The 15,463-nt window shown below is 36.3% G+C and overlaps 1 protein-coding gene across 1 annotated transcript; it reads right to left on the reverse strand.

The window, feature by feature from the left end:
- Positions 1–34: 34 nt before the first annotated feature.
- Positions 35–11,556, reverse strand: LOC137926803 (lysosomal Pro-X carboxypeptidase). Its single transcript, XM_068770506.1, has 8 exons — positions 11,298–11,556; positions 6,973–7,061; positions 6,232–6,389; positions 5,235–5,436; positions 3,744–3,984; positions 2,709–2,822; positions 1,606–1,822; positions 35–268 (listed from the first exon to the last, which is right to left on the reverse strand). Exons 1-8 carry the CDS (start codon positions 11,502–11,504, stop codon positions 78–80), a joined length of 1,419 nt encoding a protein of 472 aa, XP_068626607.1. The 5' UTR covers positions 11,505–11,556; the 3' UTR covers positions 35–77.
- Between the last annotated feature and the right edge of the window lie 3,907 nt (positions 11,557–15,463).

Here is a 15,463-nt window from a genome sequence, read left to right on the forward strand (position 1 = left end):
CATTTTCAACTATGTAGAATAAATAAATTGTAGAAAATGTCAAAAAAATTTATTATAAAAATCGTTAAACATTCGATTCAGTTCTTCCGATCTTCCCTTTGATGTCTAAACTCCTGGATCCATTGTTCAATATTCCGTTTGTGTTCTTGTCGCGTCATCTTTACAGATTCAGGGTCGTCGCGGTTCTTCGGCATCAGATCGAGATGATGTGCAGTATCGATCATCACCACAGCCTTCACTGTATCGCTGATGCTGGTCAATATGCCACCTAAAATAAAACCATTGCATCTAATAAAGAGGGTAATAATATGTAATGACATAGTACAAATTCCAGGACAAGGTTGGTTGGATAAAAGTAAAGACAAAGAAATATAGAAACAGTCGGAGAAAGAAATTATTCAAACCAAATCTAACTGACTAATCAAACAAATATTTAAAAAAAAAACTACTAAAAATATTTGAAATGTAAAAAAGAGGTGATATATAATTAAGTAGGCTTTAATGACATTTATTTTTATGTAATGAAGATATCAAAGTCTTAAAAACAATTCATAGTTTTCCAATCCCATGTTCGTAAATGTTCGTAATGAACCTAGTTAGGTTAACGCAGATTATATTTGTACAATAATATATTAAATGTTCATTGACTATTAATAAATCTATCGATTACTTGTTCTCCTTATCTAGATATTCATTAAGGATCATTTAGCAAATAGTTTTTATCAAACACTAAATAACTTTGAACATTCTTCCTTCTCATTTTACGGATTTCGTCTTCTCCAACCATCGAACAATCTATCCATTCGAATGTCAACTGCTGAACGAAGACCTCCTAAACAGATTTCCTATGGGACTTATAAATAGCGATATATCCAGCGTCTTCCGAGGACCATAACCTTGTGGCAGTCCTACTCCAGATATCTCCAGTGATTTCCAACCCATTACCCCAAGGCCTCAACGGCTATCTGTTCACTGCCACATCATTTGTGATCTTCCCACTGCCACATAAATTTTCCAATCCGCTTTGTGAAGTCGGTTTAGTTCGTTCGTCGATGGATCTTCTCATTGCTGATTTGGTTTCAAAGGCAACTCCCTGGTATAACCTTCTCTGTAGTTCTTAAAAATACTAGTAAAATATTTGTTCTCCCATTACTTATTTATTTAATTCAGGGTTATAAATGGAGAGAGCAAAGAACTCGGAGTTTTGCTGGGAAATCAAATCAGAAATGAGGTGATCCGCTGAACTAAAGTCAGCGATATAGCTCGAAGAATTGCTTGTCTGAAGTAGCAGTGGGCTTATTGCTCGTAAAACCGGCGGCCGTCGAGGCTGAAAGATTCTCTAATGGCGATCACGAGCACGTAGATGGGGAGTGGATACGCTCCGAACCAAGGTCATCGATATAGCTCGAAGAATTGCTCGTCTGAAATAGTAGCAGTGGGCTTATCGCTCGTAAAACCGGCGGCCGTGGTGGCTGAAAGATTCTCCAACGGCGATCACGAGCACGAAGACGCGGAGTGGGTACGGAGTGCGGATCTTTGGAGACCCGTGTCCTTGTCGACTGCCATTGTGATGGGCAAGGATTAAATATAGTAAAAGTCAGATACCTCCTGCCCAAGGATCTAAGAGCCCATTACTGAACACGATGTTAGAAGCTGCTTGCAGCCGGTCTCCACCGTACTCCAGTCGAGCGGCATCAGGACGAGGGTATACGTTGTACTTTTTATGGCATTCCTCCGAGAACTGTGTGAAGTTCCAAGGGTTCGGTTCGAACATGTCATTGATGCCGTTGGTGCACATCGGCATAATCATCTCAGTGCAGGCCTGTTGCAATAAAAAATGAAATGAAGTAAAATAAATGTAATATTTCAATGTAGACAGCTCTATGGCAGTTCAAGGACAGAGAAAAAAATAGTTTTAATATTATCGCATGTAAATGCATAGAGTTTTTGGTTATATATGAAACTTTAAAGGCGTGAATATATAAGTCATTTATCTGCACAGATCTTTAAAGCTTTTACACTTATTTCCAATCATACTGTATAAAGCGATCACTCTTAATAAGGTATATTCGTATTGGCATGCGACAGGCCATCTTCTGGCAGTTAAAAAAATAGTAGTAATTCCATTTTTAAAAACGCGTTTGCTTACTGTTAAAATAATAATTTATTTATTTTTTTTCGTTTAAGAATTTTTCTAAAATAAAAGTAGCATAAGTTATTTCTTATTCGGTCCAGATATTTCAGAAATTAGCCGGATATTTTTTTAAAAATGTAAAAAGCGGTTATTTTAATGTTACTAGCAGACACTCAAATTTAAATAGTGATATGTATATATTTTTGGAACCATTGATTTTTGCATATGGTGTACAATAAGTAAATAGGCAGAAAATGAGCTTGGACAAAAAGACAGGCCCTTTCATCACCATAATCATTTAAGCCACAGCTACTGATCACAACAAACCTCTCTTATAAATTTCCTATAAAGCCTTAGATTTCCAAACAGTCCAATTGGAAGAGTCCCAAGTGTTTTCCGACGAGCTAAACCACTATTTGGATGGACGTCTTTCTCTACGCTTACCTGTCCATGGTGTTCACTTCAGAACCTTAAAATAGGTGACATTAGTCTGAGGCCTTAAGTAATATTTTACTATTCTGGTGAACATAAGCTACAAGGTGAAAGTATATAAGTAACTAATATTGAAACAAACCTGGTAATCCCAGCCGCTAGCGTCGAGGTTGCCATAATCATCACCTTTCTTGTAATCCACACATTTGCTTTTACCGTTGAAGTTCGTAAACATTTGTAGTGCTTTGCCGATTCCCTGATAATAAACAAATTATATTTATAATCTGTATTACACGATCACCCGCTGGTATCACCAAATGCAGACAAATATTAGATTAAAAAAATTTACATGGACCGGCTCTCCAAGAAAATCCACTATTTTTTATAAGTATGCGTTTAAGAAAAACTCTAATTATACTGAAGGCATTAAAAGAACGTTTCTGTACGCAAACAACAGGATGCGTAGATTACTGCACGCTACAAAACTGAAAGCGTTCATCTTTCTCTGTCGCACACATCTTCCGTCGCTCTTTCACAAACGACGCGTGTGATTGGTTGTAATGTACGAATTGTGATTGGTTATAGAAATAAAGTTAGATCTAGGATTCGTTCACGTAGTTTTAAAGTTTTGTTTAAATGTATAGTTTCAGCAAATAAAAGTAATTCTGTTCTCTGCTCTCAAGTTTTACTTTTAACTCCAAGAGACAGTCTTCTAAATTGCGTTTGCGTCATAAAAGTTTATAAAACTGGCCGGTAAACAAATTATTTTAAAAATTAATTTTATTATTTGGGATAAGAACTCCTTGCTAATCTTTAAAAAAAAATTAAATATGTAATGCAACTGACATGACATTTTTTTTCACAAATTGGCGGCAAATATAATATTTAATTGTCATTGTGGATTTTAATAGGCTGTGGTATTAAGAACAGGCAAGCTATGTGTAGAAAGTTTATTTTTAAGGTCCACAGATTATTATGATCATCGGGAGATCTTGGATGCCCAGTAGAGGACTAAAATTATGATACCGGATCTAAAAGTAAAATTTTACGTTGTTTCGTTGCGGTTTCATACAGCAACAAAATTACTATTTTGAAGATGAAAAAATCTTTAAAGTGCGAGAAACAGTAACTATATGATTTAATTTTTTATCTGTTATCCAATAAAAAAAAGATTCACCTCTAGAAGATTCTGTCCCGTTAGTTTCGGGGTCAAATACTGGCACGCGCTTCGAACAGGATAAGCCGGCAGGGGCAGCAGAAAGTCACTTGCAAATGGATAGTTGACCATTGCTAGAGTCTCGTACATGGATTGAAGGAAGTCAATCAAGGCTTGGATGTCTCCGTTGTCCTTAACCGGATCGCAAAGCTTCCACTGCTTTTCAAGCCACGCGGCGTTGGTTTTGTTCGCGGCGAAGTTTCTAGAAAACACATTTCACATTACTATATTTACATTTTTATAAACGTTAAAAATAATTGACGATTCTAAAGTGCTTGTAAATGTCTTATTGAATAAAGATATTTTGAATTTAAATTTAAATTTTGTATCTTGCTCAAAAATGTATAGAAGATACATTTGCTTTTAATTTAGTGTTTTAATAGAAATATACAATATTATAAGTCAATATTAGGTATTGTAGCGGTAAAATCAAAACACAGTATCCGGTGATAAATATTGTCTCATGAGAAGTTTTTGCTGTTAGTCTTGCGGCTTTTACAGCTTCATCGGAAACGAGTTCACGGAACGGAGGGGTCCGTGAACTATATAAAATTTACAAGATTCGAGTTTCCGAACCCGTATCAGTACTCGGCGGGGAGACGAGGAAGTCACAAAGGTAGTGGCCGCGAGATAGAAGCAGCGGGGCTCATCCTGCACATCGACCTTTACAAAGAGACAATCGGATAATTTCGGGTTTGTGCAGCACTATCTCTGTCCCACACTACCTATTTGACGTTTTGTCAGTCGTGCGACAGAGATAACGCTCTACGAAGCGGAAATTAGCCGATTGTCTCTTTCCAAAGGTCGATGTCCAATATTTATCGCCGGGTAATATAAAAACTTTTGGAACTCTTTGGCGTATTTAATAATAATAAAAAAATTTGTGTATCTTTAAGTCTCTTGTTCTTATCATCTTGAAAATATTTACAGTTACAGTTACACAAACTGAACTCTAAAATTAGCAAGACAAAGTGAAAATAAAATTGTATTAGAATTGCGTTGATTTTAGTTAGAAATGGAATCCCCAAGTTTTGATTGCATGGTGCAATTAGAAACAAAAGTGTTGCCGTCTTTTAGAAAAAAAATTAAAGACATGAACCCAAAACAACGCAACTTCGAAAATCTAACGACGCACAGTGAAAATTAGTACTAATTAAGCAACGACGCAACTTCGAAGATAACGCAAAACGAAACGACGCAAAGCGAGGTATTGGTGTATAGTATTACTGCATTGGTTTTTCTCTAGTGTCTAAACTAGGTCTAACCGGTGTCTTAAATATACAACTTGTGTATTACATGGAACATTATATTTACTTGAATTATCTGTATGACATGAACCAAGAAAAGATGGGATTCTGAGTAAGGTTGGTCATCTAGGAGCTAATTGGACACTTTATAATTCACTGGTCAATGACCCTCGTCTTCTATTTGGTCTGAAGAGAAGTACCATACCTGATTATACTCCAAGACTGTCTTATGTTTTCCCTGCAAGTTTTATTGGCCACCGCAAAGCTGGACGAGACAATCCTGTGGTAGACATCGCAGGGCAGCATCCCGGGGAACATGTGTACGGGAGCTGACGCGGCAATGGCTCCAGCCACGAGATGAGGGTATTTCATACGGAAATAGGCCGCTAGCATACCACCATAGGATCCTGTGGTTTTGAATACATTTATAGATCTAATGCGTTAAGAGTTTACATCAAGTTAGTATTGAGGGGGGGGGGGGTTCTTTTTCTTATTTTTAGCTGATGTATGTCCAATGCAAGGCATCCTTCAAAGATCGCCACGATGACCGGTACTGCTGCCCGTAACCAGCTATTTCCTTAACTATTTCATCGGTCCACCTAAGGGGGGGGGGGGGGTCGGGCTACCGTAGCTGTGTCTACCGGCTCGTGATCGTCACTCAAGAAACTTTCGACCCCAACGACTATCAGTTGCACGAGCGATGTGCCCTGCTCATTGCAACTTCAAACGAGCAATTCTTCGAGCTACATCATTGATCTTGGTTATTCTTCGGATCTTATCATTTCTGATTCGATTTTGCAGGTGAACTCTGAGCATAGCTCTCTCTATTTCTCGCTGGTGGTTGCTATATGTGTAAAAATTTTAAATAGTACTTTTACCCAAAACATCTTAACATCCTTCAGCATCTGTTTTCATTATATTATCTTACACTCTTCACTCCAAGGGATGGAGGGTGTCAGATCTTGCAAGATGTGATTGGACCATTTTTTGAACTCTTGAATTGGAAGTATAGCTCATTTATTTATTCATTGATCAATATCGGTGACCACTTGCGTGCTTCATAGAATGCCGAAAGACCCCAAAAATGCCATTGACAAAATACTTATTACATAGAAGGTTCTTTCGAAATTTGCACCGTGACCACCTGTGACAGAAGCTCAGGAAAAAAACACTTGTGTGGTAATTTAAATCCATCAACTCACCCCCAAAAGCAATGACCGGGTATCTTGGCTTCACAGCGTTGTTCTGGAGGAAGTTGATCAGATCAGCGTAATCAGCTAGAGCTTGTCCAGAAGATAGATAGCCGATGTGATTGTTATCCAATGATTTGTTCCCGAAAGGCATAGATGCGCCGTAATATCTGAAAAGCATGCGACATAAACTTTAATTTGAACAATCACTAATGAACAGATCTTGTAGAAATAAATCACGTTGAGTGAAATTGAAGAAACTTGTTGCTTGCTTGGTTTCAGTTGGAGTGGATGCTGTTAGCCAGGGATCTATTACAGCTTCACCAGAACTTAGTTCACGGAGCGGAAGGGTTCGTGAATTTAAAAATTGAAGAAAGGACAAACTAAAATATATATATTCTTACTTCTATGTATATTCTTACTTACATGTATATTCCTACTTACATGTATATTCCAACATTCAGCTTTGTTATCTGTACCTTTTTTTACATTCCTACATCAATCATCTGATAAAGTAAAGTTTTTTTTCTAGTCTATCTATAAATGTTAAGAGCAATAATCTCTTTTTTACCCTTTCGTGTAAACCAATATTTCCCTACGTGGAACCACAGAGGAGCAATTAGAAAGTGCACTAGACACGAGTTTCACCCTTTCGTTTTAATGTAAATAATATATAGGTTATATAGCACATAAAGGGTAGGAAAATACAAGTGTAGACAATAAAGATCTTAAATATATCAATAAAGATCTTACCTGTGTTCTGCAAAGACAATCTTGGCTTTGAACTCCTCAGCTATGTCCCACATGAAGCCGGTGTGTTTCGCGAACAATTCAATTTGTCCCTGAAATCGATAATATTATTTATCTACCTTCATTAATATCACACTGTTACAAATTACAACTCTCAAGCAGTTCAATAGAAAGAGGAATAATTTAAAATTTATTTCATTATTTATTAAGTTTGTCTTGATACCCCAGGACTTTACACGAAATTCTACGACCAATACATGTATTTTTGATGTTTTTTTTTGCCTCCGTTTTTGGAGATCTTTCTTTCTGCCTTACGATGGTATAGCAGGGACTATTTATACAATTATTAATATGTCCTTAGTGAGAAAAGGACTAATATTTTGCCACTTCCGCATATGCAGTGGTAGTCGTGCAACAAAGTGCACCCGCCCCGTCGTCCGCGACCCGTGAGAACAGATGGTCTCTGTCTTATTCATCTGTGTTTTCTATCTACAACCGAAATCTTAATTGAGGCAACTGAGTATACTAAGGTAACATAGTCTGCATAGTATATTATGTTTACTCCCGAAGAAACATCACCTCTCAGAAGTCAGTCGTAAGCGAGCAGAGCAAGACCGATCACCGTGGTGATATTTGGTGGCCTTACATTAGCTGTGTTTCGAATGACACGATATTGATGACTAAACGTGTGTGTGAATTTGTTTCACTAGTAGTGATGGAATACAAAATAGAATAATATAACAGTGAAAGTAATTTGTTCGTATGACTTTGTTTGATATTTTTTTGTCTACTTGTTAATAACTATTTATTTACGTATCCGTTTATTGTCTATACGAATGCCATTAGGAATTGCTAGTGTCGATAAGACTACCGATTGTGTATAATATATTTATTTTTATTTCATTATCTATAGCAATATATCATGCGTCATTCTTGATTTTTGTTAACGAAAATTAATTTTATAAAACGCATTTTATCGTTACCGTTTTTATTATTTTTGATATGATTAATTTTTACATTCACCCTTTAAAAATTTTTTCAATACCCGGTGATAAATATTGCACATCGACCTTTGGAAAGAGACAATCGGCTAATTTCGGCGTTATCTCTGTCGCACGGCTGATAAAACGTTACATAGGTAGTGTGGGACAGAGATAATGCTCTACAAAGCCGAAATTAGCCGGTTGTCTCTTTCCAAAGGTCAATGTGCAATATATATCGCCGGGTATAGTACACATAAATTAAATTAACCTTGATATTGTATTAATTTAATATTAGTTTGTATATATTAAATTATGTGTTTTTAAAACAGTTTATATAAATGTAGCAATATATTAATCGCGATGCATATAAGCTTTCGATTACCATTGATACATTTGTTAAAGCATTGTATACTTTATATCTAAGAAACTCCGTAATGTAATTGTTACAAACCTAAATCGAAAACGTAAATATCATTGAAAAATAATACTTTATTTTTCACAACATATCTTTTAACACGTTCACTGCGGGCCCAATTTTGAAGAACTTTCAGCTGGTGCGGCTGAGGTCGAATCAGCCTCAAGCTGAACTTCCTAGTAGTGCGGTTGAGGCCTTTTCTGCCTCATGTTTCAATCATTTTTTTTTACAATATTGAGTCAATGCTTCGCAGACATAAAGAAAGCTATATTTGTCTTTGTCATACCTCATACGGTTGAGTGTAAACAGCCGCCGCACTAGAGAGAAAACACGAGTTTTACGCGCCGCACCAGTGCGAAGTCTACCATGAGGCTGAATCGACCTCAAGCCGCAGTGAACGTGTTAAATTAATCACCTGTGTGCGTTAAGAGAATTCTGAAAGAATCCTATTTGATACAAACTAGAATCCAATTGAGGTCCTTTCTTTTGATACATATCAACTTACAAGAGAGCTACGAGAATTCCACATCTGAGAAGTGCCCACGTGCCCAGTGCTGCCGTGATGCCCCGTGGAGGGGTGAAACACGTGTTGAGTGATTTAACGGTGGTAGTTGTGTAATTCGCATTGCTTGCCGCACGTCCATTTATCAGCGGGCTTTATTGCACGACTGCTGCTACATAGCGGAAGTAGCTATACATTAGTCCTTTTCTTACTTAGGATGAACTACCGCAAAGTAACGCCTGAATCCATTAGAAATTTGGTTCTTATCACAGCAACTTGTTTAATTTATTTTAACAATTTTCATTTACAAATTTTTATTTGTAATTTAACTATTTATTTATTAATTAAATTACATCGATTGTTGTCTTGATATTTTATAATATTTTGTCTTCTAATGTCGGGTGAAGTCCGTCGCTTTACCCGGCTCTTATTTTAGTTCTTACTTTAGTTTCTACCTATGGTCTGAAGCATCACTTCTTTGCAGAACTTTAGGAATGTGGGCGACATTAGTCGTCCCCCATGAGGGAGGCAACACTTACTTCTTCTATTAGTGGGACCGGAAAGTAATGTCGTTTCTGTCGACATATTTTACAGATAAACCGATTGATTTTTACCGCTCCGGCATTGATTTTGTATACTAAACGGCGAAAGGTTTTTGATAAGGTGAATATATTGTTGATTAGAAATAAAAACTTGTCAAAAATGTAGTCGTGTGAATTTAACTTAAGAAAGCGACATTACTTTCCGGTACACTTAATATTTTTCTACCTATTTCCACCTCGTCGATGGCGGCTTCTTGGTCCCTGTCATCTATAATCTATGATCACGAGGCTAATAGCACCGACATCTACATGAAACTAGAGAAGTAGGAGGCCTAAATTAACCTTTTACACTTAACAAGTGTAAGTATAATGAACTTTATAAGTTTATTGTATACAGGGGTGACCCAACTGCGGCTCGCGAGCCACATGCGACTCTTTGAACGATTATTTTTAGCTCTGATCGATTGCCGAATTATTTCAATATTTATATTTATATAACCTATGTCAGCTTCTGGGAAATAAAAACAAATTACTGGTGTGAATAATTATTATTGTTATTCCACCATAAAATGTGTGTCATTATATCTAACTTCAATACATATATTTTGTTCTTTTGTTTAAATAATTTCAATAAATACGATTTTTCAATTGCGGGTCGCAAAAAATTTTAAAATTTCGTAAAACTGCTCGCACTATCAGAGCTTGGCCACCCCTGGTATAATAATTTTGGGACATCACAAGAGTGTTTATTGTAAAAGCGTTTAGTATTCCAAACACACTCTTCTATTATATCTATTTACACGAATATCTTTTAGAGATAGTTGGTTAAATGTCAAATGTCATAGATAATAATGTTATGTTTCTTTATATATATATCATAATCAACAGGAAAGCAGTGGAATTGTATGCAAGTAATGTTTATTATATATATTTGTAACATAAAACATGTTTGTTATTAGTTTTATTTATATATGCTGAAGCTTGATTATTATATATGTAAAATTTTTAGGACAGAATTATGTCAAGTTTGCTACATTTATCAAACCACATCATGTAGTTGGATCTTTCGAAATTTTTTTTAAGTTGGTCGTATTCTTCATCACCGTTTGTGTGCATCATTAACATCTGTTCATCTATTTAACTCGCTAAGTAGATGTGCCGGTAGTTTAAACGGAAGTCGATAATTTTGTTTAATACCAGTCCTCAATTGATTTGTTTACAGTCTGTAACCAATTTTACCGCTACCAGAAAAAGGAAATTAACGTTCAAGAATTAAAAAGAATCAGGATAAACTGACGGGCGGCGGGCTCGTAAGGCTTTAGAGGAGACCACGGATCACATGTTTAACGTACGTCTCACAAGATTGACAGAAGACAATGTAAATATCGTGGGAAGACGCTGAATGGAGGCCGATGCACAACCTATCTTATTTGAAATCGAAAGGTCCTATAACATTATCTTTACAGAGCCTTGTTTTGCTGCAGCATTAAGAGGATAGCTCCAGCTTACCCCCAGGATACACTTTGGCATACTACTAAATAGCACCAGTGGGTTGATTAGAAGATTCTGGCGCCTCTCGAAAAAGTAAGAACAATCACAGATGGGATTTTAGTGGATCGGAATCCATCATAACTTTGTCATAAATAAATCAATGTATCTCCGGGGAAGAACCGTGAATTTACAACAAAGTTCCTGTATTCAGTTGTTTTTATCACAACAACGCGTCACAGGACATGCATCCATAAGGTTACGCATCTTTCCAGTCTTATTGCACATTAAAGTGGGAGGCATAAGTCAAGTAGTAGTCGTTCTACAGTCGAAATGATTGCAATGATGATGAAATACAAAAATATTTAAAATGTCGCAAACAAAATTGTAAAACTTACCTCGTTACCGGTGTAGAAGAAGATTGGTCCATCACCCCTATCCCAGTGTTCTTCGTTAACCAAATATTTGATATTAAACGTCTCGTTCCGTTGATATCCAAAGTGATCCAAGGGAACCTTAAACCACTTGGTATCATATTTGTAATCCGCACCAGCAGCTGCTAGCAGCAACACGAAAGTGCAGGACGTAAGAGCGTATGCCGCCATCTTCCCGACCTCCTCGCGCAATACACGTCCGCACGCGACGACGGACCGCGCGATAATGAGACAAAAGCGAATAGTCGGGTTTATGTAACACGTATAGTCATGCGCAAATTGTTTGCATTTATGTTTAATATGTTGGAAGCATTAGTGTTTTTTATTATATTTTGTCATATCTACAGGTTGATTACTAATACAAGCAAAAGCTTAGGATCGGCGAATGAATAGACCATTTGCAGCCAATTAATGTATCATCATGTCCAAAAATTAATAGTTTTAGAATTAATAAAATACTGTGATCAAACAGTAAGGTGAATTTGTTTATAAAATCTAAATTAATCATTTATTCTTTCAAATCAATATCATCTCCTTCAACGTTATCCCCGTGAGATAAAACGCACTCTTGCCAACGCTTTTTCAAATCCTCACAACAGTCAGATAGTCTTTTACCGGTAAAGCCTTAAAAACCTTCTACAATTCGGTTTTATCTCCTCTAACGTGTCAAAACGGCGCCTTCGCATAAGCCTTTTCAATTTGCTGAATAACAAGAACGGTATCAGTCAAGTTTTTGGCGTTTTTTTCCGATTTCGGCACCGATCGCGATTTGATGCGTTTGAGACAAGAAAAATATTTCAAAATGGTTTGAGCTGAGTCAAATGATATGTCAACTTTTGACAAATAGACGCTTGGCTAATGTTATAGACAGTACTACCAACCTACGAAAAAAATACCTCCTTTCCTAATATCCGGGAGTTTTAAATGATAATTTCATCTTACTTTTTTTATTTAATGGAACCAGGCGTTACCTCGCGGAAGTCTATCTTAAGTAAGAAAAGGACCAATATTTAGCCACTTCCGCACATGCACCGATTAGTGTAACATAACTCCTGAAGATGCCCCGTGGGGGGGGGGGGGGGGTGAACCACGTGTTGAGTAATTTGGCGGTGGCGGTTGTGTGATTCGTATTGTTTGCCGCATACGCATTTATCAGCGGGCAGGCGAGCGGTGCACTTTGTTGCACGACTACCAATGCATGTGCGGAAGTGCTAAATATTGGTTCTTTTCTTACTTACTTTTTTATGACAGTAGTAAAAAGTTTATTATCTATCCCTGCAGATTTTATACAGCCAGAAGTTATTTCAATAGAGAATATAAATTAATGTAACATATGTATTTCTCAGTAATCACTTTATTCAAGGTGATTGAAAATATGTACACCTATTTGAAGATTTAAAGTTTTTTTTTTAATGGAAGATGATCTATACATTAACTTTTTTGCAGTTTTTACACCAATCACCGTGTATATTATGATTATTATTAGTTCAGAAATGTATGAACGCATATAAGTTAGTTGCGAGTTCTCTACAGTTCAGGGCGCGTTAGGATTCCTCATAGCTTTAGGTTGAAGGATACCTTTATAGAGGAACTTAATCTCATTGTAGTTACATTGAAATTGAGCTCTTCTGGCATTTGGATAGTAACAAGAATAAATTTCAAAAACTTCTAGAATAAAATCAATATTTTAATTTCGGATTTCTGAATTCAAAGATTCTATATTGAAAAAAAATTTCGTTTTCAAACTAATTATTCAACATGATCATCACCAGCCTGCAGAGACAAGGCAAGATATCATCATCATTTAAGCCGTAAGACGGTCACAATGGTATCTCGACAATAAGAGAACGCAAAGGAGAATATTTGGCATTAATGTCCTGATAACATTTGGAAAAATAAACACTATTTCATTAGAGACAGTGTGGTCCAAATCCTGGAACGTAAACCTCTTAGAGATGAACAGATATAGTGCAGCACAGCAGTAATAGCCTAGTAATTAAGATAATAGGTCACGGGTTCGATTTAAGAAGACATCATCATTATCGTTTCAGCTGTCGTCCACTGTTGGACATAGCTCTCTCTCTCATAGATTTCCAATAGAAGTGATCCATTAAGACTCTTCCGTCTATCTCAGTGATTCCCAAAGTGGTCCGTATCGAACCCTAGGGGTCTATGACAACCTGCAAGGAGTCTACGTCAGCGAAAAAAAATTTGTGGGTCCATGATATGAAAGTGGGGGTTCACGATAGTGGATCTCAACACTTACACTGATGACTGACTATTTACTTACATCATACTATCTTATAATACCAAAACATTTACATTATTTATAAAAGTACCTATGAAGTAAAAAAATATTATAAATGTTTATAAAATTGTGTAAGTTGATGGATGTTGGTACTCACTTTGTGGTCGCAATACATTTTGAATATACACTAAACTTCACTACAGTTAGAAATTTACAGGAAATCAATATCAGGTAAGTAGGGGGTCTACCCAACACGGTAAAACATGGCAAAAAAGTTTGGGGAACTCTGGTCTATCTTAATGAGAGGATGTGTTATTTATTTATGAATTTCAAAGCAATATCCATCTGCGATTTAGAATTTAAGATATTTTTTCTGGTTTACTTTCGTTGAAATGTTAAAAATAACACTTTAGCAACAGCATTTTCGCAAGTGTACATATAAATTATATATATTTTTGTAACATTTGTGTGGCCGAAGGTACACGGACGGGTTATCGGGGTATATTTGACCCCAGTTGCTGTGGGGACGACAGGATACGACGACACAGGCCCGTATTTAGCGCACGCAACGCCACGGCGGCCATTTTGTTTTTGTGCAATACGTACGTCAATGCGTTTTAATGAGTTTAGTGTTAATATAATAATTATAATACATTTATTATGGAAGCCTCTGTTCACTTTAAGCTTTGGTGGTAAGCTCACAGTCCTTCACGAGCTATGGAGAAGGCTTTTTAAGGATTTCTCGAAGAGATTGACTTATAAAGGAGCCCATAGCCCAGAGGTTTGGGAACTTGAACTGGCACTGGGCAGGCCATAGCACACAGAATAAATGCTGGGATGTAAAAATAGTGACTTTTGACCGGTGAGCGCAGCCGTAGGTGGACATTTGATCAGGTTAGGTCGTTGCAAGACGTCGGATGCAAGCTGTTTCCAACTGTTCGTATTGGGAATTTATGAAGGACGCCCATGATCAGCAGTGAAATGGTGATAATAATGATATATCTATAAAGGAGTGCGGAATTTATACAAGAAGTATCGAAGCGAAAGAAAAAAAAATACGTTTGCTGAAGCTGCCATCAAGTTATGACGTCACAAAGAAAAAAAATGATTTTTCTGCATAAACTTCAAAGTAATAGATGATTTTAATTATTCTTTTTATGTTACAAAAGACTAGACATAATTGCACAGAGTGCTATAAAAAAAGGACTTTTTAAATCTAATTTACTAAGGCATATTTATTAAGCATTTTTATATATCAGAAGATGTAAACAAAATCAAATACATTTACAAATGACACATAGCGCCATCTATTAGTGTATCGCATTAAACATATGATTTTCAATATTTAATTTATTGTTTCTGTATATATATATATAAAATATTTTAGCAGGAAATAAAAGTAAATAGTTAAAGATATATTAAATTATAATTTGTTAACATCCATATAAAGTTTACAAATGATATATCGTGATTGTAATGTGCTACATAAAACGCAAAGAAATAAAAAAAATTAACAACGTTTTTTTACATAATTATACATGGTTTATAAGTGCTATTAAATTAACTAATTTGTGTTATGTTTCTTCATATATATCAGTTACTTTTTTCGGAGCTTCGGTTTTTAGACATCCTAAACAAGGCTTTACTCTCGTAGTCAACACACCGGTGTACAGTACCCGGCGATAAATATTGCACATCGACTTTTGGAAAGAGACATTCGGCTAATTCCGACTTCGTAGAGCGTTATCTCTGTCGCACGAGATACAACGAATGACAAAACGTCACATAGGTAGTGTGGGATAGAGATAGTTCTCTACGAAGCCGAAATTTGCCGATTGTCTCTTTCCAAAGGTCGACGTGCAATATTTATCGCCTGGTACTG

This window comes from Battus philenor, unplaced genomic scaffold, assembly GCF_028537555.1.
Source record: "Battus philenor isolate CCGP_79_NKW_IND1 unplaced genomic scaffold, ilBatPhil1.0.hap1 SCAF_3, whole genome shotgun sequence".
In the NCBI taxonomy this organism is placed as follows: domain Eukaryota; kingdom Metazoa; phylum Arthropoda; class Insecta; order Lepidoptera; family Papilionidae; genus Battus; species Battus philenor.

Bases quoted from the DNA above. Each gene is read 5' to 3' on its own strand.
- LOC137926803 (XM_068770506.1), bottom strand. From the start codon at position 11,504: ATGGCGGCATACGCTCTTACGTCCTGCACTTTCGTGTTGCTGCTAGCA. The intron at 2,823-3,743 runs GTGAATCTTTTT...GTTTATTATCAG, and splicing joins CGGGACAGAATCTTCTAGAG to GGAATCGGCAAAGCACTACA. The intron at 1,823-2,708 runs GTTTGTTTCAAT...TTATTGCAACAG, and splicing joins CTAGCGGCTGGGATTACCAG to GCCTGCACTGAGATGATTAT.